This window comes from Dendrobium catenatum, unplaced genomic scaffold (assembly GCF_001605985.2).
Source record: "Dendrobium catenatum unplaced genomic scaffold, ASM160598v2 fragScaff_scaffold_437, whole genome shotgun sequence".
NCBI classification, from domain to species: domain Eukaryota; kingdom Viridiplantae; phylum Streptophyta; class Magnoliopsida; order Asparagales; family Orchidaceae; genus Dendrobium; species Dendrobium catenatum.
Genome location: NW_021318899.1, coordinates 242,695 through 267,575, shown reverse-complemented (window position 1 = coordinate 267,575; position 24,881 = coordinate 242,695). Strand labels below are relative to the sequence as shown.

The following is a 24,881-nucleotide window of genomic DNA, read 5'->3' as shown; positions in this document are numbered from 1 at the left end:
CGTTTTATTCCGTCTGTACTTTTCTGTGTGAAGATTAAATGTTGTGGCAGTAGAATAAATGTTCTGAAATGTTGTTATCTACATTCTGTTGTAATTTGGTTAATTGTGATTTTCAGGAAAAATTGTGTAAATTCCGTATACTGCCGTTGTGCTGCCCGATTTTTGTCTGATTTCTGATTTGTCCGGATTTGCTCTGCAATGATTTGATTCTGTATATGCTATTTAGGGAGCTATAAGGGGAAGTTAAGGGAGCTATAAGGGGAAGTTCTGTGAAGTTCTGTGAAGTTCTGAAATTCTGTATATCTGTTTAGGTGCTATAAGCACTATATATGTATTCTGGTATAAGCACATCTGTTCTGGTGCCGTGAGCACAAATGGGAGGCATAAGCGGAAGTTCTGGTGCTGTATGCACAAAAAGGGAGCTATAAGGGGAAGATGGGTGATATATGCACAAGGGAGATATAAGGGGAAGTTCTGATATCTGGAAGGAAGATTTGTTCTGAACTAATTGTTATCTGATTTCTGTACTCTTGATGTGATTGATCTGATTTTCTGATTTCTGTAAGTGCTATCAGCTATGATATATATATATATATATATATATATATATATATAATTTGATTTCCATCTGATTATCTGTTCTGTGCGAATATCTGAAATCTATTTGTTTATCTTTTCTGTACGAATATCTGAATTCTGTCTGATTATATGATTTCTATACGATTATATGAATTCTGTACGGCTATTTGAATAAACTGTTTTTAAAACTTTTTCTGAGTATTTTGATATGAGAGTTTCTGGAGATTTTGATCGGCTAGTGTAGTGGGAAGGAAGTCCAGGAATAGAGTTCAGAGTCTGATCTGTTATAGGTATCTTGTGTACTTTTGATTTTTGTATAGTCATGACTTTTTTGTTCTGTCTTTCTTTCTGTCTAAAAGCCATGTACTGTCGAGATTAGGTATTTTTGTACAGTCATGACTTTTTTGTTCTGTTATGTACTTTCTGTTATAGCCTTGTACTATAATGTATATGATTATTTTGATGAAAGAAAGAAGAAAATGTTGGATGAGTTTTTCCGTATATTTGGATGTTTGTAGTAGCTCTGCGTTTCTGTGGTTCTGTGTATATTGGAAGAAAGTCTGAAAACAAATTCCAAAACTAGATCTTGGATTCATCCGTCGCGACTCAACGCGATGGGATTCGTTCCGATCGGGTTGGGTCGTGACAATAATGATATCTTCTCACTTCGAGGCATGAATTGAAGAAGCTTATAATAAACAACTATGATGTAATGACAAATTAATATTCTATATAAAAAATTACATTAAAATTCATGCTCGATTGTGTTATCAATATTCTAAACAAAAAATAAATAATACACTTCAATAGATGTTCAAAAGATGTATTAATTTATTGAGTTAAATGTGTATATATATATATATATATGATGTTATTATGAATTTTTTTTAATTATATGTGAAGAGAGATGCAATATTCTTCAAAACAAAAAAAATTTAAAATAGTCATCAAACTATTCGTGTATAGCTATTTTACTCCAAAAGACGAGCTCGTCTTGATTTATTGGTTGGTAGCTTTGACTATCAATCAAGAGATCCCGAGTTCCAAACTCATCTATGTGATGTGCGTGTGAATTAAACTTAATTGACATATATATAAAATATTTTAAGGGGAATTGATCACTTCAAACTACAAGGAATAGATTTAAAAATATTTTAAGGGGAATTGATTTAAAAATATTTAAAGATTAAAGTCATTAGGACGGTTCGGATTGATTTGAGAGATTAATTATTACAGGTTGTTTTCTTTTAATTACTACCCCTAAATAAATAAATAAGTAAATCCTCGACAGCTCTAACACAACAAGATGTCAAAAGTCGTGCACATTTTTAATCTGACGGACACAAATGCAAGTTCTCTCGGTATTGCCTGCCAGCCCCGGGCCGCCTGCCAGCCCCATATTGCCACGCCCCATTTGTGTTACGCAGGTTCTAGGGTTTCTACTGCTTCTATTGGCGCTCGGGTTTTCCAGGGTTCTCGAATTCGTGGGCGGCCATTTTCTTGGCTAATGTTATGCGATTCTGCACTCTCAATTCGATTTCCGCAGGTTCGGTTTTAGGGTTTCGTTCCTTTCCTGTCTGTCCTCGCTATTATGATATCTGTCATGACAGGTTTCGAGATTGAGAGGAAACCTGCTGACTCTGTGCCCGCCACTGCTGATCACTCCTTTTTGGTGATGGAGAATCTGCAAGAAGGAGCTAGGGTTAGCGATGGTGGCTACAGCGGTGTTTCCTCTGAAACTAGGGTTTCTTATAGGGTCGATCTGGCAGGTAAGATGCCAGATCTAGAAAATAGGATTTCTGGGAAAGGCGAGCAGATGGGTTCTGGATCTCTAGAGGAGGAGCTGATGATGAAGATCGATGGTGGTGACGAGGATATCGTTTATATGGATGAAGAGAATAGGGTTTCTTTTTTGGAGTCAAGTGGCTGGATGCATGTTTTTAGAATAGGTGACATGGTTTGGGGCAAGGTGAAGTCCCACCCATGGTGGCCGGGCCACATATTCAATGAAGCCTTTGCCTCACCTGCTGTGCGAAGGATGGGAAGGGATGGACTTGTCTTGGTTGCTTTCTTTGGTGACAGTAGTTATGGATGGTTTGATCCAGCGGAGCTGATACCCTTTGAGCCCCACTTTTCTGAAAAATCAAGACAAACAACCTCTCGGAGCTTTGTTAAGGCTGTGGAAGAGGCAGTGGATGAGGTTAGTCGGAGAGGTGCGCTTGCTGTGGCTTGCTGTTGTCGCAACCAGAAAAATTTTCGTCCAACTGCTGTTGCTGGCTATTTTTCTGTTGATGTTCTGGGCTATGAACCAGGCGGTATCTACTCCTCAAGACAAATCAAGAAGTCTAGGGATAGCTTAGTTCCTGTCGAGCTGCTCTCCTTCGTGCAACAGTTGGCGTTAACTGCTTGTAGACGTGATGACGACAGCATTGAGTGGATTCAGACAATAGCGAAGTTGCTGGCGTACCGGAAGGCAGTTTTTGAGGAGTTTGATGAGACGTATGCTCAAGCATTTGGTGTGGATCCTGTGCGCCCTTCTTCCAAAAGTATGAGTGCTTTTGACCAGACTGATAGATTTGCACCTCGAGGTATTAAACACTATATGTTTTATAGCTGTATTTTAGTGTTGACAGTGTGTAATTATCTGTATTTGACCTTTGTTAGTTGCATATCATTGAACCCTTTAGCTAAGTTAAGCTTGAGTTTGAAAATCAATATGCATTTTAGCACCATTGGATTTTCCTTCAATAGTAGCTGGTCCTAATGGAATGATGAGCAAATATCTCTTACTATTTTTTTCTTACACTAATGATATGATACGGGTTTCGAAATTGATCTTATATGAAGACTACTTAATTAATTTTGACTTTCTAAAATAGTGAAAGGGGTTTTTCTATTTCCGATGTTCTTAGTGGTTCTTGTGGTTACATAAGCAATGCTGTGTTTGGTCCATGTAACAAGAAAACAGCGATTCACATTTCATATTGGCATGTCATCTATATATAACTTATCACAGAAAAAACTCATGTTGGGCTTTTTCAATTTAAGTAGCGCATGGTTTATAGAAATCCTTGTATAGATTCTTGGTCAAAGTTAAAAAAAAAATCAGCTAAGAAGTACAATTCTAATATGATCTATTGAAATATTTATTTGAAACTTTTGTAGTGGTTGGTGACAATCAACTAATTGTGAGGCATCTTTATAGTTTTCTTACCTTTCTTTATTCTATTGTCAGGATAACAAAGATTTGCATTGCTTAGATACATTAATCCATTGCATGTGTTCTCAAGATCACTTCTATTAAGATTTGTTGATTCAAGTAATGAATTTTTTATTTTTGGAGTTTTAGGATATATTGGAGTAGTTTGGTTCATTCATATTTTTAAAATGAGTTGACGAAGAAAAAAGATGAAAAATGATTGGAGATGAGGCATTTTTCATTTTTGTACAAATTTAGAACAAAAGAGATGCTGATGATTGGGGTGATTATAGAATAATTAATCTTTTAATTCATGTTATGGTTATTTGGTGAGTGTAATGGAACATTTTGGGTAAATCAGTTTGTTATTGGATTATCAGTTTCATTTTATACTTTAAAGTATTTGTTGTGGTGATTTTTTACTGTGACGGTTATTGATAGAGCAAAGAAATGGCCTATATCGGATATTAATTTATCTTGAAAAAACATGATTATGTACCACTAGCATTGATTTGATTTGTATTAAAGAAAAGATTGTCAAATTATCATTGAAGCTATTGAGGATAGATATGATTGAGTATTGAGTTAAATTACAAGTAATTGTGGAATGATCAATCAGTTATTGAGCATAACATTGTACATTATGGATGAAAATTAAGTTTACATCTTTTATGTATTAGCATCAGAGTTGCTTATTGAAGTTATTTTAAAGTAAGTAGATTGGTGCGTGCTATTTGCATGTAATGTTATTTTGATATTTGAGACTTCTGTTGGGATAAAGTTAGTGTTGATTATGACTGGATGTATTATACGGATTGTTGGAATAAAACTGTGTTAGACTGATTCAAGTTTGCAAGTTTTGAGAAACAAAGTAATCACTTATAACTGAGTAGTATATGCTTAATTCATAATTTTATGGTAGATGTATGGCATAATAAGGAATGTTAAGGCTAAAAGAGATTGTTAGATTTCTGGTGAAAGTTACATCCATTAAAGATAAGTAGTGGAAATAACTTGAATGGGTTGGTTATGATGGAGGATAATAGATGCTCCAATAAGTTGGTAGATTGAAGTAACCTGGAAGGAATATGAAGGAGCAGATCAGATTTAACATAGCTGAAGCTGAAGTTCAAAGCAAAGCTTATATCTCATGTAGCATTCAGCTAAGTAAATCAAAACTGAAGATTTATAAAGCAGTTCACTGGTTGTTATGATAATGTTAATGTTGATTATAATACAAATTTAATTTCTCATTCGCAAATTTTTTGCTTACTAGAATTTGTTGATTTCAAGGTAAATTTATGGTTTCTTGCTTATTTTAATTGCTAACATATTTTTTATACTTTCATTGATTTGTGATCCGAGATTACTTGGGTCCAAATTACTTATCATCTTATTTACTCTTTGTTGGTGAATCTGAATCAGATTTTCACTGAAAGTTGCCCCACCATTTGGTGTTTCTTAAGAAGGCATGCTAAAGCCTATTGTCTTTTTTAACCACTTTTCTGCAACATTTTACGTGAAAATTTGCATCTAGAGATTATCCTAAGGCTTTTTATCTTGAATATTTTGATTTCTCTATAATATTGCACCCTTTTTCATCATGCATTTGATACTTTTGATGATTCCTTCTCTTGATAAGATTTTGGAGATTCGATGACAATTGTCATTTAGAAGGTGTAGGGGCTTATCTGAATGAAGATTTGTAGGTGCTTTAATGTTTTGCTTGGTAGAAAACAAACGCCATTTATTTAGGTAGGTAAGAAGGGATGATATAAATGTTTTGGTATCTCTTTAACTTGTTATTCTAGTGAACTCTACGATTTTGTTATTTAGGTCTTATTCTGATGCACTCAGCTGTTGCAGTCATAAACTTACTTCAAGAAGAGAAGACCATTGTTTGTCCTATTGCAAGTTGAGCTTTGTTTACCTAGAGTTGCTAGCATTAAAAGAATTTTTTAAAGCAATTTAGAGGCTACTTGGTTGGATATTTTTAAAATATATGCATTTATTAGGAGTGTCATTTCGGGTTGGTAGATCATACTCGGGTTTGACCAGAGCTGAATATGTTTGATCCAAACATGAGTTGTTTATTATATGGGTTGAAATATTTGAACCGATTTTAATTGGTCTTGGTCCCTCCTAACCCAAACTCAAGATGCTTAACCATTTTATTACATGGATCATGCAATATTTTTGGATCAACACAACCCGTTTAACTAGAGCACGGCCCATTTAATTAGAGCATAAAGTGTGTAACCTGAACATTAATTGGTAAACCCAAATCAAAATATTAGTCTAGTTAACTTTGAGCCTATTTTGGATTTTCGTATTTACCTAGACCTAAAATAAATCAATTCAAGATTTCAAACCCAAATTTAATCCAAAATTTAATCATCCCAAATTGATCCTGAATTTTTTGAGTCAGCCCCGTATTGGTTATCATGTTAAGTCATGATTAACACATCTACATTTTGAAATGCAGAGTAATTGGAGTGTATGTATTTTAAAAATGCATGATTTATTTGGTTGGATATCTCTTTTTGTAATTGTTATGATATATTTCTAAAGCTTTGAAATAAGGTTAATGGAGTTTTGTGGTAATCGGGGGCAGCAGTTATAAGGGGGAACGACTAGCTGGGGTAGGGACAACATTCGAAGGTAGCTAGTGGTGTGTCATGAAGGTTGGCAGTGATGAAATCAGAAGCACCGTTGATTTTAGTAGAGGGAGGCATTGGTGGGTAGTGGACAATGACAACGGTGAAGGCCAATGGCGATGAGCACCGTTGATTTTAGTAGAGGGAGGCATTGGTGGGCAGTGGACAATGACAACGGTGAAGGCCAATGGCGATGATGATCAACAATGTCTAGAAGCGGTGCATGTGGTGTTGTTGGGGTCACTACCTCTCAGTTTTCGCGCATTTCAAAATCCCCCAATTTAAGTGAATTCCGATTTTGTTCTAAATCCCCTGCACAAATGCTTTGTAGTCGTCTTACTTCAAATTAACACCAAAAAGATTAAGCTCTTTTTATATGTTTTATATTTACTTCTTATACTAGTAACAAAATAATTCCTTGAGTTTGGAACTCCATATATTTTCTTGTTTTGATTAAAGAATAGACTTTAACCAAAGAACCTTGGCTTTTAGTAAGAAAACTAATGATAAAAAGATTCCCTAAAAAGTTAATAAATCCTATTAACGTTAACTCTAAAGAGGAACGAAAATATTTTTAACCTAAAAAAAAGTGTTACCTTCTATCAAAGTTAGAAAGGCGAAATTGAGAATTGAGGAGTTTGTCTTAATGAGGGAAATCATATACCTCAAGGCATACGCCTCAAAAAAAAAAACATGTAACATGAAAAAGAATTCATATATATTTCATCAAACATCAATAGTAAAAAGTCCACTCTTTTTGAGCCAAATGTGACTTTGAAATTTTGGTTTGACCTCAATTTGTGCAAAAAAGATCCAAGTTTGTTTGATTTAATGTTTTAAAACAAATTCCTAGTTAAACATATGTAAATATACAATCTCTCTCTCTCTCTCTCTTTCTCTCTCTCTCTCTATAAATATATATATTATATAGTATATATATATATATATATATATATAATAATATATATATATATATATATATATATATATATGAGCCAAGCTTCAACCGCGATTGCTCATCGCTTCTGGCTGCCTTCTTCCGTCACCCGAGATCCAAGTCAACCCCGACAAAGATCTCTTGATTCCTCACGGCTAGGAGGCTATAAGCTTCTGGGCGATGTGGCATTTCACTATGTTGCGTCGAAGTTTTTTTCAAACAGGAGTTAATCTTCCTCTACCTCTTCTCCGCTTACCGATATTCGGTCATCCCTTCCATAATTGACTCACATAAATCCTCGAGTTGTGTGTGTGTATAATTATATAGTATAATATATAGTATAAAAAGAGAGAGAGAGAGTGTGTGTGTGTAGTAATATGTCTCTTACTAGGAACTTGTTTTAAAACATTAAAATCGAACAAACTTATATCTTTTTTTTGCTCAAATAAGCTCAACCAAAATTACAAGATCATATTTGGCTAAAAAAAGAAGTGGATTTTTAAACTATTGACGGTTGATGAAATATATACGATGTTTTTATGTTATAAGTTTTTTTTTGAAGCATATGCCTTGGGTATAAACGAATTCCCTCGATTAAAGAAAACTCTTTAATTCTTAATTTTTCTCTTTCTAACTTTGATAAGAAGGTAACATTTTTTTTAGGATAAAAAATAATAAAAGTTAGAAAGGCGAAATTTAGAGATTTGGAGTTTTTCCTTAATGAGGGAAGTCATATCTCAAGGCGTATGCTCAAACTAAAAAAAAACTTATAACATTAAAAACAATTTAATATATATTCATCAACATTTAAAAAATCGGCCTCTTTTTGAGAGCAAATATACTTGTAATTTTGTTAGCAAAAAAAGTTCATAAGTTCGTTTGATTTTAATGTTAAAAAAAATCCTAACTAAACATATATCAGACCATCATATATATATATATATATATTATATATTATATATATATATATTATATTATAGATATATATATATATATATATTATATATAATATTATATATATATATAATATATATATGTGTGTGTGTGTGTGTGTGTGTGTGTGTGTGTAAAATTGAATAAATGGAGTGTAATTTTAGCAATCTTAGATCTAGTGGTGTGTTGTGATATTGGGTGATCAAGCCATTACAAAAAATGCTTGGTTTTGATATCTTGAGTCTATTGTTCAAAGTAGCGCTGGTGATATATATATAGAGATATCTTTACTAGAATTCAAGTTGGATGGTTGAAGTGGAGGAATGCATCAGGCCTGATGTGTGATAGAAAAGTATCCCTCAAATCTAAGGGAAATTTTAATAAGTTGGTGAGATCTGCAATGCTCTATGGCCCATAATGTCGGCCATTAAATGGGAAGCATAAAATTAAGTGTTACAAGTATGAGAAGGTTCAGGTTGATGAGTGGCTTCACACTTAGAGATAGATTGTGAAACGGCTGTATATGTGAAGAGTTTGGAGTAGCTTTAGTGGTAGATAAAATTAGAGAGAGTTGCCAGTGATGGTTTGGTCATATAAAGGTTCAGTCTTTCGATGACCTTATTATGAGAGTAGATGTTTTAGATCTGACCTATGTTAAGAAATATAGAGGTTGACCTAAAGAAACTTGGTTAGAAAGTATTTAAAAATGATAAATTTTTATTAGATTTAAAGAAGAATCTCTTATAAGACTAGAGAGGGAGTTGAAAGTAAACTTGAATTATGGAGGTCAACATTAGAGACTAAAGGTTTTCGCTTGAGTAGATCTAAAACGGAATATATGGAGTGTAATTTTAGTAGTAATAGACCTAGTGAGGGGATTGTGACTTTGGGCGATCAAGCATTAATAAGAGTACACGTTTTTGATATCTTGGATCTATTATTCAGAGTGGTGGTGAAATAGATGGGGATATTATCAGCAGAATTCAAGTTGGATGGTTGAAGTGGAGGAATGCTTCTCGCTTGTTGTGTGATAGAAAAGTACCCCTCAAACTTAAGGGAAAATTCTATAAGATGGTAGTGAGGCCTGCAATGCTTTATGGTGCGGAATGTTGGCCATTATAAGAGAAGCATAATATTAAGTTAAGTGTGGCAGAGATGAGGATGCTCAGGTGGATGAGTGGCTTTACTCTTAGAGATAGGATATGAAATGAGCATATATGTGAAAAGGTTGGAGTAGCTCCAGTAGAAGATAAGATTAGAGAGAGTTGCCTTAGATGATTTGGTCACATAAAACGGCGGCCTTCCAATGACCCGGTTAGGAGAGTAGAGGTATTAGATTTGACTTATGTTAAGAAAGGTAGAGGCAGACCTAAAAAGATCTGGTTAGAAAATATTAGGAATGACCTTTCTTTATTAGATTTAAACGATAATTTGACCTTTAATAGGACACAATGGAGAAAAAAGATTCATGTAGCCGACCCCACGTAGTGGGATAAAGGCTTGATGTTGTTGTTGTTGTAAAGAAGAATCTCTTAATTAGACACAATCGGGAAAAAAAGATTCATATAGTTGACCCAATGTAGTGGGATAAAGGTTTGTTGTTGTTGTTGTTGTTGTTGTTGTTGTTTTTGTTGTATATGTATATTTCAATTAAATCTCTAGCTAACTCAATTCAATTATGGGTCAACATAATCAAGTTTGATCCAAACCAATCTTTGATCATTAATTAGATTGTTGGCTTAGATCATAGCTTGTTTTAGGCAATTATTTGATCCAATATTCCAATTGATGAGCAATCTTAATTTTTGAGCCAAATACATTCTAATGGATTATGGCTATGTTAAGGTATCCACTCGAGTAAAGTGGCGTGCTAAAAAATAATGCTCATAAATTTATTTTAATGGGAAAGAATATGTTTGAAATGACTATCATTGATAAAATTATTTTTAATATAATAATATTTTAAATTAATAGATATTAGATTCATAGGATGATAAATATTTAATGTGTTCAAAAAACTAAACGAGTAGAAAAAAAAGATAAAGGCGATTGATAGTTTAGGATTTAAAATATGGTATTTAGGTATGAGTCATAATAGACATGATGTAGTTGATATTATAGAGAAGTGTTTGGGGGATAATGTTATAGAAATTAATAGATTGAAGATAGAATTATAGTTTTTAAAGAATATTGTTGATGCTAAGATTTTTAATATTATAAGTATTTATGCTCCTCAAGTAGGTTTGAATCTTTGGATGTGTTCAAATTTAAATTTTTGAAATGACTTAGAAGAATTAGTACAAATAAAACCACTTGAAGAAAAATTTGCATTGGAGAAGATTTAAATGGACATGTTGGTAATGTGGTAGAAGATTTTAAAAGTATTTATGATTGCTATGAGTTTTGAACATTTAATTAAGCTGGTGGGATTATATTAGATTTTGTTCTAGTTTATGATTTTGTAATTGCTAATATCTTATTTAAGAAAAGAGATGAACATCTCATCATTTATAAAAATGGATATATTAAAATTGAAATTAATTATTTTTTTATTAGAAAAACATATCGTTTATATTGTAAAGTTAATGAAGTCATTCTGAATGCGTTTATCTACCTAGCATCACTTATTTATTTTACACTTTAATATGAAAGGGTAGAAAATAAAAAATAAAATATTATCATATGATTAGAAGGACATTTAAAGAATACTCATAAAAATATTTTTAAGAGTAAGATTTAAGATTTCAAGATATTGGTTGTTCATGAGGAAGCTTATATTATGTGGAAAGAAATAGCTAGTAATATTAAAAATGTTGTAAATTATGTGTTTGGAGTATCAAAAAGAGAAGCTCATATAGTAAAAATAACTTGTGGTGAAATCAAAATGTGCAAGAAAATATCAAAAGGAAGAAGCTTTATTATAAAAATCGATTTAGATATAAAAGCTTAAAAATCTAGAAAATATATAGAGGGACTAAGAACACAATATGGGATGCAAAAAAAATTAGTTTTTAGTAATTTACATAATAGATTATATACTAAGAAGGGCAAAGTATGCATGTATAAGTTTGCCAAGCTAAGAGATAGTAGAAGTAATGATCTAGCTGAAGTGAAGTACATTAATGGTGAAGATAAAGATGTTTATTTTTTTAAGAGGATATTAAACATTGGTGGATGAGATATTTTGATAAGTTATTCAATGATCGTATGTATACAATTGACTTTAGTGTTCTTAGCATCCTAAATGAAAATAAATAAATATATATTTTATCATCGTATCAGTAAAATCAAAGTTAGACTGGTTTTAGAAAAAGCAACTGAACCTGATGATATTCCAATAACTAAACATGAATTAGGAATTTCGTGGTTTGCTAAATTTTTTAATATTAATTCAAAGGCTTAGAAGATGTTAGATAAGTGGAGAAGAAATGTGTTGGTTCATATTTTTAAGAATAAATATGATGCACAAAAGTGTGTGAATTATAGAGGAATTAAGTTATAGAGTGTCATACTTGAAAACTATGAGAGACAGTATTTTAAATTTATGTCGGGTAGATCTACTATGGAAGCTATATATTTATTAAGAGATTTGATGGAGAAGTAGAGAAATGAGGATCTACATGTGACATGTATTGATTTTAGAGAAAGCATAAGATAAAGTTTCAAGCGAAGTACTATGAAGAGTTTTAGAAAAAAATGAGTTAATAATGCTTATATTCAAGTCATCAAGGATATGTATACACGAGCTATTACTTGTGTGTTCAAACACATAGTGGTTTGACCAAGTATCTTCCTAATACAGTTGGATTACATCAAGGATCATCTTTAAGTTCATATTTTTTTTTGCTTTATTCATGAATGTTCTTATTAGACAGTCATTCTCAAAGAGGATATACCCAATTGTGTTTTTTGCTTACGATATTCTGCTTGTTGACAAGACTAGAGAGGGAGTTGAAAGAAAACTTGAATTATAAAGGTCAGTTTTAGAGTGAGTGTAATTTTAATAGTAATAGATCTAATTAGGGGATTATGACTTTGTGCGATCAAGTCATTAAAAAGAGTAATATGTATTTGATATCTCGGGTCTTCCTTATTTGTGACACTTAAGTAATATTGACATTTATCTTTGCATGCGTTTCAAAATGAATTGCGCTTCATACCACTTCCTGATCATTCATGATCCCCTATATAGACTTGTTCTTAATCACCTCAAACGTAGTCTGATGGTAGTTCTGGTGCAACTATGTAACTTTCATATGTTTAGTTCTTAGGTACTCTGGTTTAGTTGAATGCCCCACGAATGATTGAATAAGTTTGCTTTTCCTGCACTTTTCTATGGGAAAATTTAGATCAAATCATTCATACTTGACTATGGCATGCCACTCCTTATTGGGATTAAATAAGATGAAGTAATAGTTTTTGTGCCCCTGTAGCAGTGTAAGACAAAATTCTATCAAGTGACCTGATGAATTTTTGCTGCTGTAGCGTCGAGAGTATGTAGAAACTGGTGAGCTATTAGTCTATTTGGGCGAGTTGTTGCTGCTACTAAATTTCAAATGCATCTCTGGATTTCAGTCCCCTTACTGTGCTCTTGGTGGGAGCGCGTCTGTTTACTTCCAAGTTCCAAGTGTGGGTTGGTTTTAGGAAATTTTATTCTGTGCGGAGCTCAGAGCATCCGGAGACCCATAAAAATATGCCACCGTCACCCAAAAAATGTACTGCGCTCGGTACCGAGCGAGCGCGTCCGCACAGAATAATAGCTCGGGTTTTAGGGACCATCCAGCGCCTATGCAATCTGAAAGCAAACTTGAATGAACTAATTGGTTGTTTGGAATATGATTTTTGGTTACGGTTTTGTTTTTGGTGCTTTTGGATCAGTTTTATTAGAAACCTGTTCAAATTGGAACTGATTTGAATGAATTATTTTTTTAGGTTCTGATGGGTCCGAGTTTTTAAATTTGTAACCGTTTCATTCGAGTTATGGTATAATTAGAATTTTCGAGCAGTTCAAGGTTGTAACATTAAATATCAAATAAATAAGTCTAATTTTTTTTTCTTATATTCAAAATACTTTTTGATTTATTTAATAATAATAATAATAATTTAATTGAAGATAAAAATAATAATTACCGAACTAAGTAATGAAATTAAATAAATTTTTTGTGTTTGAATTAAAATATAAAATAAAATTTTAAAACCATGGTTTGGGAAATTGTGCTGTTTGAAATGCCTATTATTTGAATTTGATAATTAATTGGATACGCTGAATTTGTCTCCATTGCAAAAATTTATTGATAATATTTTGTTCTTGATTTTTTACTTAGGGTTATTATATCGTTTCAGATATGCTCACACTCTTTTTGCATGTTGGAGCTGCAAAGTGCATCGGAGCGATGATGGCTTATGTAGTTCTGCTTCCCCTTCTAATTGTTTTTCTTTTTTCTTTTTCTTTTTTGTTGTATGCTGTGTTTTTTGTATTACAGCAGACTTTGACAATCAATGCACATAGAACAATCTCCTTTGTTTTTTATTTTTTTAACAGTTTTCGTAGTCTAACTAATTGGGTAGTTTAGGCTGTTTGTGTGATGTAATTGATTAATATTTATTTTAGATTATTAATATTAATTTAAATTTTAACATTTAATGCATTTCCCCCATAAAGTTAGATTTAATTGAGCCTTGTCATACTATTATTTCATTTTCATTGTATAAGATGATTTAGACCACCGGACCCACTTGTTACAAATTTTTTTTTTTAATTTTGAAATTTGCACAAAATAAATCAGAAGCTTAAACGGGTTGATAGGTTTTTAATCATATAAGTAGATGTAGTCGATATTATTAGGTTCAATCAAATGCATTTTCTTTGTATTATCTAACATTCATAGCTTTCCTTTAGGATGGCCAACCATCTAGTCAAGCAACTTCGTAGTGAATTTTGCAATCTGACCTCAATAATAATAATAATAATAATTGTAAACTAAATGGAAATTGGTAAAGCTCAGTCTTCTCTGCCATGCCTTAGCAAGTTAGCGATCCTCCGTATTGCCAAGTTGTTTGGCTTGGCTATTGTTCCCTCTTCCGGCCACTCGGGCAAATGGGCGTGAAGCTTAATGTCTTACAAAAATAATAATAATAATAATAATAAAAGAGCGGCGCTCCTCAGTTGACCTGAGAGTTCATATTAAATGGAAACGGCTACTATTAATTTAATAAAAATAATTTATTGTTTTACGTACAAGAAGATGCGTTGTGGCCCCAATTATTATTCCACAAAGAAGGAGAGAGAAAGAGTGGGGGAAGTGAGGGTACCAAAAGTTTGACCAGAACACGTGGCGAGATGATAGCTTTGTGGGTCCATCAAAGTTGTTTGCTGCTGATGGGTTCTCTTACAATTATCTTGGCAACTTATTAATTGATTGAACCCATCTACAGAGCACTGGGCCTGAGGTTAGTACGGTCATTTTCTTTTTTATTTTTATTTTAAGATGGTAAAAATAATTATATTTTATAATTTGTAAATTTTTTTAATATTTAACATCATATAATAAACTCCTATAATCGAATTTATTATGTTAATAGTTTGTGAATTACCTGATCGAACCTTTAACTTAATATGAATTTTCAATTTAACTTAATTTAAATAATATATTTTTTTATTTATAGGAATTCGGTTGTTGCATACTTTTCCATTGCGCTGTATGTGACCGCGCGGAACCTGTTCGACGATTTACCCCTGGCTTATTTGCTTACACGTGTCACCGTGGTTTGTGCAGGGGCTCCGCTTAGTGGCCCGCTGGTGGTTGCAGAGACGTTGGCGGAGCGGAGAAGTTCGGCGAGGCAGGCCTCTCAGAAGCCAACGAATATTGGCAAGAAGAATAAGTACGTGCTCAAGAGGAGGGACGAGCTACCCGCCGCCTCCGCCTTCCCAAGCAGCTCCTTCCCGGACATTTCTTCCGCATCCCAACCACACCATCATGGCTTGTTACCTTCCTTGCCGTATTCCGCCGATCCGGCCGCCTCCTTCATGGACTCCAACTATGTGCTGCATAAGAGAGAGAAGCTGTCTCCGCCGTCTGATGTGGTCACTAGTCTGCAGTCGACAACGGAGGCGTCCCTCCCACAGGACTTCACGCAGAAATCAGAAACTGTTGAAGTTAAGAACGAGGCGGGATCGTCCGAGTCCATGGTGCATGATATTCACTTGGAGAGTTCTCAGGAGTGCGCCGATATGGAGTACCAGAAGCCCCCTCTGCAGGTGCGTGATGATGGCATTGCTGTTGTGAAGGAGAAGGTGCCCAAGCGGCCACGAGAGGACTTCAATCAGAGAGGAGAGGCTAAGAAGAGAAAGAAAAAGAAGAAGGCTGGTCTTGGCGCCGACCGATTTCCAGCTTCCTTTGAGGGAGATCAACGCAGGTTACTAGCAAGCAGGTCGTTAGGACTCGACGAGCTTCTTCCCCAGGAAGATGGAATCGATATGGAACTCCCTTCTGGGCTGGAGTTAAGTTCTCTGCAGCTCCCCGATCTTCTCAGCGATCTCTCGTCCGTCGCTCTTGATCCCTTCTATGCCATCGAGCGTGATGCTCCCGCCATTGTTCTCCATGTGTTTCTCCGGTTCCGCTCGCTGGTATATCAGAAGAGCCTCATCCTTCCTCCTTCCATCGAAACAGCTGCTCCTGCTCAACCATTTTCAGCAGACATCGGGGCAGCAATAGGCGGAGAGGGGAGGAAGCTTAGAGAATCATTTTCCTCATGGAAGCCACCAAAAGCAGCTTCAAGATTAGGGGACTCGACCAAAGCAGTCCGTAAACGTGATCCCTCTGATCGTCAGGAGGAGTTGTCGATGAAGAAGATGAAAAAGATGAACGACCTCAAACAACTCGCAAGCAAGAAGAAGAAGGTTGCCATGAGCCAAAAGAACAACGAACTTCAACAGTCGACGGATCCGAAGGACAGCACCTCGTCGGCAACTGCAACCGAAGCTTCCAAGAAGCAAGAGCCGCCTCCAGCTCCAAAGCCTCCAAGCCCAACATTTCTTGTGATGAAGTTCCCGCCAAGATCGACGCTTCCTTCACCGACAAATCTGAAGGCCAGATTCGCTCGTTTTGGACCTCTTGACCTTTCAGGCACCCGTATATCTTGGAAAGCCTATACCTGCAAGGTCCTTTTCAAGCACAAATCCAATGCGCAATCAGCCTTCAACTTTGTCCAGAACAATGACCTCTTTGGGCAGGTCAAGGTCAGTTACTGTCTTCGAGATCTCGAGGTTTCTGGCCCAGACCAGCCTCTTGATACTCAAAACAAACCCTCTGATTCTTCCCGTCTTGACAAAGACTCTCTCCAATACCTCCATGGAAGTGCCAATATTCAAAAACCTTCATTTTCGCAAGTGCTACAGAGCCAGACTCAGCTGAAATCCATTCTGAAGAAGCCTGTTGTTGATGAGTCGGGCTCTAGTTCTGCTACTGCAACCAGTAACATTACCAAGGAGAGCCCAAGGGTGAAGTTCATGCTTAACGGCAACGAAGATCGCATCATCGAACCACCACCACCACCACCAACAAAGCTCATCACGAGTAGCAACGATGGAGGCGGGCAAGCCCCTTTGCTTTCATCAGTTGATCAAATTACCAGGCAACCTCCAAAATCTATAGCTTTCTTCTCATCGCCTCTACTGCCACAACCCCTTCAACCTCCTTCCCGTGGATTAGAGATGCACTCTTCCCGCATCCCGCCACCATCTCCATCAGCCTTACAACAGACATTGCCTCCACCTCCACAGATGCTTCCTCCACCACTGCCTATGCCGCCACCTCGTGGTGTTCATTTCCATTCAAGCCGAGGATTTCTGCCTCCTCCTTTGGCTCCATTCAATGAGCCGCCGAGGGAGAGGATGACCGTCGATATCTCAGGTCCAATGCTGAGCCTTCTGCTCAAATGCAATGACATTGTCAGCAATTTGAAGTCTTCACTGGGCTACAATCCTTACCATTCTATGTGAACCAGTGTACATTAGTTAAATTGCTTTCCCCTTGATAGGAATCGTCGGCGGTGACAGTGGCCGTCAAACGAACTTCCGCGCTCCTGCGAGCTTTTGCTGGTAGAATCAGATTAGGATCATCGTGATTAAGAAGATTGTATTTTAAAAGTGAAATTGCTCAAGGGGGATTTTTAAGGAAAAAATGGAAACGGGTGGTAGGACCTTCCTCCTATGGTCGGGTTGAGATCTTTGTGTTTGCTGTTTTGCCACCCGTTTTATTAATTGATGCGCGAAGTTGTTTTGTTTTATTAGATGGTCTGAATGATCGGAACCGGGTGGACCATGATCTCATTTTTATCCATTTTAGGGTTCTTGTTAATTTTACCACCCTCTTATTTTTTTTTATTTGGCTTAGAATTAGTTGCCGGTATTAGTAAAAAATATTCTCTGAGGACCCCGGATGGCATTTGGAGATCAATCATAACATGCATGTCACTTTTTTCTCTATACCGTTGTGTATCGGGTGACACTGTTGTGTAGCGGGTGATGTGGCACATTCTGGTTGGTCTCCAGACTGTCAGGTGCCTGCATAGAATAATTTTTCTCAATTGGTTTTTTTTACTTTTTTTTAATATTTTTTTAGAATAAAATTTTTTAGTTTAAAAAATTGTATACTAAAAAAATTGTTTTAAAAAGCAGAAAAAGTTATCCCAAAAGAAGGCTAAGTCTTTATGGTACTACATGGGGTTATTTATATAACTTTCTTTTTTCTTTTGCTCCATTGTGTGTATTATTTCATGGTTATATGATAAATTTTATGTTAGTTGTCTACTCATTTAGGGCTTGAACAATAGACCATTGGAGTAAAAAGGTTAAAAAAATAATATACTAAAAAGAAAGGAGGAGGACAAAAATTAGCATTTTGGATAAGCTTGCTATTTGTATTAGATAAATACAATATATGGTTTATATTATGTTATCAGTGTGTGATTGAAAAATGATAAATATGTAAATGATTTGATGTTAAATATATGTATAATGAGTTAAATAAAATAATAATAATAATCTCCATTTGTATACGCAAATTAAATTCTGTCATAAATGATTTTAGTTCAAATTTATTCAAATTCAAACTTACATGAAGGTAAGAAGTGTTTATAATGGGAGCTTGCTTAGACATAGAGCTAACGGATTGGCGACATAATGAGGTAAGAGGAGTTTGCAAGAGGAGGTCTTTGAAGGAAAGCATCAACGAGCCCGTTGACTTGTTGGGAAGCCGTTGAAGAGAGCATGTTGGTATAAATATGAAGGAGAATGTGTTTGAGAATGGGCCAAACTCACTTTAAAAACTGTTGCGGGCTAGAATATACGCGACGGTAGAGTTTGTAATTTTACGTTTGAGCGTTGTACGAATATTCAACACACAAACAAGAGATAAAAGAACACCAAGATTTTTACTTGGAAAACCCTGAAAAGGAAAAAAAACCACGGGGCCGCGCCCAGTTGAAAGTCCCACTAGTGTTGCGTGAATTACAAGAAGTGATTCGTCCCACATGTCAGGACGATCAGATTACAATAAGTTTCTTCTGAATTGAAACAAAGTTGTGCAGAATTTTGGTGTCTCCTAAATATCCGACAGAATACCGGCGTATTAAGGCGGCGGGAAGAACTCCGGCGGTGGTCGAGGAGGAGCTGATTCTCCTCCCTCTTCTCTTCTTCTTCTTCTCTTCTTCTTTTCCTCTTCTTCTTACTTGAGTCCCCTTTGTAAAAAATGAGGGCACTATTTATAGTTTTTCTGGAGTGGCATAGCTCGTAAATAGGCGTGAGATCAGGGGCGAATAGGGAGTGGTCGAATGGACGGCCGATATTGAATCCTTCGATTGTGCACCGTTCGTTGGACATTTGAAGGCCTTAGTGATGTCAGAATTCGGCGATCTTGGGCTTGTTGGATTGTCTCGTTGAGTCTCTTGATTCGACTATAAGCTCGCTAAAATCGGAGACCGTTTGGTAACTCAAATTGTGGTACGAGCTTTCCAACAACACTTCTGGTGCTTGATTTGGGCTCACTTGGGCTCGGATCGAGTTGAATTTGGTGTTGTTGATTTCGTATTTCCAAGACGATCAGTTCGACTATAAGTTTGCTGAAATTAGAGTTCAGATGATTCCGGATTTAATTTTTGAAGTTTCCGACTTGCTTTTTGCCTCGAGATTCGTGTCCGATCAAGATAATTTTTGCATGACGTATCAAAAACAAAGTTCAAACTCAATTGAAATAGTTTTAGAAAAAAGTTTGAATAATTTTGAATATGATTATGTTTTGACTCAAATTTAAATTTGAGCTCTAATCATATTTGAATTCGAATATTTTAAACTCATTTTAATTGTCATGGTTTAAAAAAAAAACTGTTCTTATGAGCGATAACCTAGTCTTTCTTTTAGATTTATTACTTAGGGTTCTTTTGAGACGATTTTTTAATTATTTCTTAAAATAAAATTTTAATATAAAAATTTAATTTTTTACTAAAAAAGTATTAAAAAAATAAAAAAATAGTCCAAAAAAGCCTTCAAGAGCATTAAAAGAAGGAAAACAAATGGCATACGGCAGACCTATTTCCTCAATTAAAGTTATTCTCCCTTCAGTCAGCCCTCGTGTCGGATCTTGTGGCGTTGGAAAATTGGTCTCTGGATGCTGATATTGTTATATTAGACCTAAGTTCACTCGCACTTTCCAGCGTTTCATTCGAACTAGCGATACCTATCTCTTCCGAGCTCGCACGAGAAGAAAGCTTCTGTAGTTCGACATGGCAAGCTCCGAATGCTGTGAAAACCCCCCTGTCCTGAACTCATCCTCTGGCGATGGCAGCGTCGTGGAAAGCATTGGAGGTCTCAAGGCTTACGTCGCCGGCTCCCCCGATTCCAAGGCCGCCATTCTTCTCGTCGCCGATGTCTTCGGTCAGCCCTTTTGCTTTAACCTAACACTCTTTCGCGTAGGTGGCTTGAATTTGGATTTTATGTAATACTGCTAATCTCTTGTGGTTTTAATTTTAGAACCATTTCAGTGGTTAGTATGCATTCCCTGTTGTAATCTCGCAAAACTATTTGATATTTAGTTGTGGAATTTGTGGATTAAGGGCTAATCTTGTATCGATGAAGGTTATATGTGTTACGAGTTGTCTATATCAAACAAGGTTTGTTGCACAAATTGTCTGCGCTCCTCTAGAGGGTTATGCTCATTGTGTAGAGAAGAATATGCTTCATATCAGACAATTATTGAGTAATTTGCTCAATCAGAATTTTCATAAAAAGGATGCAACTAAGTATATTCCTAAGAGTTAAATATTCATACCTATACAAATTAATTATGCAGTTTTCTAGACATCATACACATGGGTAATTGATGTGGTAAGTAATGCGTGTCTCATTATGTCATAAATGCATATCTCGTTGATATCGATCCTCAAATTGATGTGTTGACAAGCATAATCAGTTTTCCTAGAAAACTTGATGTCTTCCTGGTTTCATTACATTCATAAATATGCATGTAATATGAAGGTTTTTAGATGTTCAAGGAAGAGAAATGACACGAATGTCTAAATCTTCCTGAATTAAGTGACGGTCAACTTCAATATATTTCACCCTCTCATGATAAACCAAATTGATAGCAATTTGAATTAAACTGATGTTGCTTGCATATAGATGAGTGGGATTGTTTTGAGGAAATCCAAGTTCAGATAGAAGTCCCACAAAGCCTAATAGTTTTGGCTGTTTTTTATTTGTCCATGAGATTAAAGAATCACAATGAAATATACCACAACCTGTGACCGAGCGATGAGAATCAGGACACCTAACCCAATGTATATCATTATATCCCATAAGATGAAGATGAAAACTAAGTGGAAGTAACAAACCACAACTCATTGTTCAAATGAGATGTCAAATGATTTGATGAGAGACAACCAAATGCAAGTGATGAAAATTTTGCATAAATTTATTTGCTGGATTGCGAAGGAAATGTCCAATCAAATAATTGTTGAATAATTTAAGTTGCATGTTTAACTACAATGGGATTTGGGAGAAGATCACCTTCCTCATTGCGATAATGTGTTTACTTCCAATGGAGCATCCATAAGAGAGGTATTTTGGAGGCTGACTAAGGAAATCAAATTTTGTGTTTACTTATGTTGGTTTAGGAAAGTATTAAAGGAATTTGTGTGAACGTCTAAATCCAAGAAGGGCGTTGTGGACAAATTAAATGTTGAATGTGCCATTGATTTAATATTTAATATTTCTTTAGACAAATTCGCATAATTAGTGTTAATTATCTCGAAAGATAAACTAACACTTGTATTATCAATTTGAGAAAATAAATGATTTATTTTCGTATTCAAACTCGGCGTAGGAAATGTAACATTTATCCCGAAGGATAAAAATCTCATTCACCTATCATTTTAAATACGAAATTAACCCATGATAGGCTTTAGTCCACGTCCAGAAGATTTTTCCTTATAACGAATTGATGCGGACATCGGTACGAAGATTTGGCGCATCTATCACAGGAGGCGTCGTAAATCGTCGGCTATAATTTAAATCTTCATTTATGAATTATTTTTCTGAATTTTAGCTCTGATTTTATGTATTTCCTGTTTTACCCCTAGGTTGGTTTATGTAAGTGTTGTTGCCCAAGGGGCAATTTTGTCTTTTAAGTTTTCTTATGTTGTGGCCTACATATAGGGCCTTAAGCTATTGTAATGAGGATGGATTATTGATATTAAAAATTTGTGTTCAACACTTGTGTTCTTTTGAGAGGACGGTAGTGAGATTCCTATGGGAAGGAATCAATGTTTTCACCAGCTGCAGGATGGGTCCGGGCTCGTGACTTGAAGTCCCTTGGAGAAGGGCAAAGCATCACCCGTCAGTCTTCGGAAGAGTCCAAGGCTCGCGGTTTTTGTTTTCTCTCTTTCTTTTTATCTTCTATCTTAGGTTTTTGTTTTCTTTATTCCGTCTTTGTATTTTCGTCTTCCCTCGCCCACCTTCCATCATTCGTCCTCGTCACATCCAACTCCACCAAATTTCGCCCAACTTCCTCCATACACCAAGCTCTACTAAAAATTCCCCATAGCGTCGGCCACCTCCACCCTTCCCATCCAAGCCAACGGCCAACTCCCTCACCCGCCGACCACCATCCCCATCCAACCCGAATCTCCCCTTCCCACTTACCACCCCCTTTCCTAATTTGGGTTGGCAAAATCGAGAGGGAAAATCCATGACAATTTTGGATTTCAAATTTGAAATCTTTCCTATCTGGGTTTGATCCATATTTGGAAGGTTTTAACTCTCCAATTCAAAATTCAAATTTGAATTGCAAGGAGATGAATATGAATTAATTAGAGATATGGTGGAGGAGTCGGAAACGGATCGAGAAAATTTCGGCCAATTTAGAATGAGGGATATTGAGTACTTCCTAAGTGGGGATATGGATTTGGAAATAAAATTCTATGATTTATTTTTGAGGAGGGGCGGCAGCATATATGTGCTGGGGGGGGGGGGGGGATTAAATGGGTCCATTAATACTTTAATAATAAGTCAAGATAGGTAAAGAAAATTTGATCCTCTCTTGATTAAAATTCAAATAAGAATTAACTCAAAAAGATTTCCTAAAATAAGACATAAATATAGTAACTATTTTGAAATTCAAATTGATTTGAATTATTCAAATAATAGTTACCAAATTTATGCAATCTAATTTAGGAAAAATATGAATGTCATGTGGAGACGGTGGAGGTTGGATGGGTCTAATTTATTTGGAGGGATTAATAACTCAATCTCCTTGCATTCAAATTTGAATTTTGAATTGGAGAGTTAAAACCTTCCAAATATGGATCAAACCCAGATAGGAAAAGATTTCAAAATTTGAAATCCAAAATTGTCATGGATTTTTTCCCTCTCGATTTTGCCACCCAAATTAGGAAAGGGGGTGGTAAGTGGGAAGGGGAGATTCGGGTGGATGGGCATTAGGTGGCCGGCAGGTGAGGGGTTGGCCGTTGGCTTGGATTGGGAAGGGTGGAGGTGGCCGAGGCTATGGGGAATTTTTAGTAGAGCTTTGGTGTATGGAGGAAGTTGGGCGAAATTGGTGGAGTTGGATGTGACGAGGACGAATGATGGAAGGTGGGCGAGGGAAGACGAAAATACAAGACGGAATAAAGAAACAAAAACCTAAGAGTAGAAGATAAAAAGAAAGAGGAGAAAAAACAAAAATCCGCGAGCCCTGGGACTCTTCCGAAGACTGACGGGTGATGCTTTGCCCTTCTCCCAAGGACTTCAAGTCACGAGCCCGGACCCATCCTGCAGCTGGTGAAAACATTGATTCCTTCCCATAGGAATCTCCTACCGAGTCCTCTCAAAGAACCAAGTGTTGAATCACAAATTTTAATATCAAATCCATCTCATTACAATAGCTTAGGCCTTATGTAGCCACTAACATAAGAAAACTTTAAAAGACAAAATTGCCCTTGGGCACACAAACTTACATAAACCAACCTAGGGTAAAACAGGAAATACAATAAAATCAGAGCTAAAACTCAGAAAAATATAATTCATAAATGAAGATTATAATTTAGCGACGATTTACGCGCCTCCCTGTTGATGATGCGTCAAAATCTTCATTGACCGATGTCCGCATCAGTTCCGTTTATAAGGAAAAATCTTCTGGACGTCCGACTAAAGCCTATCATGGGTTAATTTCGATTAAATGATAGTGAATGATGATTTTTTATCCTTCGGATACAATGTTTACATTTCCCTACGCCGGTTTGGAATACGAAAATAAATCATTATTATTTCATTCAAATTGATTAATACAACGTGTTAGTAGTTTATCTTTTCGAGATAATTAAACATAATTTATGCGGATTTGTCTAAAGAAATATTAAATATTAAATCAATGGCTACATTCAACATTTTAATTTGTCCACAACGCCCTGCTTGGATTTTAGCGTTCACACAAATTCTTTAATACTTTCCCTAAACACATAAGTAACACAAAATTTTGATATTTCCTTGTCAGCCTCCAAATACTCTCTTCATGGATGCTCCACATTGGAAGTAAACACATTATCGCACATGAGGAAGGTGATCTTCTCCAAATCCCATTTGTAAGTTAAACATGCAACTTAAATTTATTCAACAATTATTCCGATTGGACATTTCCTTCGCAATCCAGCAAAATAAATTTATGCAAAATTTTCACACTTGCATTGGTTGTCTCTCATCAAATCATTTGACATCTCCATTTGAACAATGAGTTGTGGTTTGTTATTTAAACTTAGTTCATCTTCATTCTTATGGGATATAATGATATAGATTGGGTTTTAGGTGGTCCCTGATTCTCAATCGCGTCGGGTCACAGGTTGTGGTCTTTTCATTGTGATTCTTTAATCTCATGGACAAATAAAAAACAGCCAAAACTATAGGCTTTGTGTGGTACTTCTATCTGAGACTGGATTTCCTCAAACAATGCCAACTCATCTATATGCAAACTAAACATCAGTTTTTAATTCAATTGCTATCAATTTTGGTTTATCAGAGAGGGTGAAATAT

At 35.6% G+C, this 24,881-nt stretch overlaps 2 protein-coding genes across 2 annotated transcripts in view; both read left to right on the top strand.

Annotated features, from left to right (window-relative positions):
* The first annotated feature begins 1,972 nt into the window (after positions 1–1,972).
* Positions 1,973–17,664, top strand: LOC110099856. Its single transcript, XM_028694279.1, has 3 exons — positions 1,973–2,125; positions 2,190–3,167; positions 15,082–17,664. The coding sequence occupies exons 1-3, from the start codon at positions 2,092–2,094 to the stop codon at positions 17,304–17,306; spliced, it is 3,237 nt and encodes a 1,078-aa protein (XP_028550112.1). The 5' UTR covers positions 1,973–2,091; the 3' UTR covers positions 17,307–17,664.
* Positions 17,665–19,915: 2,251 nt separating this feature from the next.
* Positions 19,916–24,881, top strand: part of LOC110099857 (endo-1,3;1,4-beta-D-glucanase) — a 40,556-nt gene continuing 35,590 nt past the window's right edge. The window contains exon 1 of the mRNA XM_020827149.2: positions 19,916–20,237. Within this exon, the coding sequence (XP_020682808.1) occupies positions 20,087–20,237 (151 nt within the window). The 5' untranslated portion in view covers positions 19,916–20,086. The remainder of the gene's footprint in view (positions 20,238–24,881) is intronic.

Excerpts from the sequence above, each read along its gene's own strand:
- LOC110099856 (XM_028694279.1), top strand. The coding sequence starts at position 2,092 with ATGCGATTCTGCACTCTCAATTCGATTTCCGCAG. Across the intron at positions 2,126-2,189 it reads TCTCAATTCGATTTCCGCAG|GTTTCGAGATTGAGAGGAAA; the intron begins GTTCGGTTTTAG and ends CTGTCATGACAG. Across the intron at positions 3,168-15,081 it reads TGATAGATTTGCACCTCGAG|GGGCTCCGCTTAGTGGCCCG; the intron begins GTATTAAACACT and ends TGGTTTGTGCAG.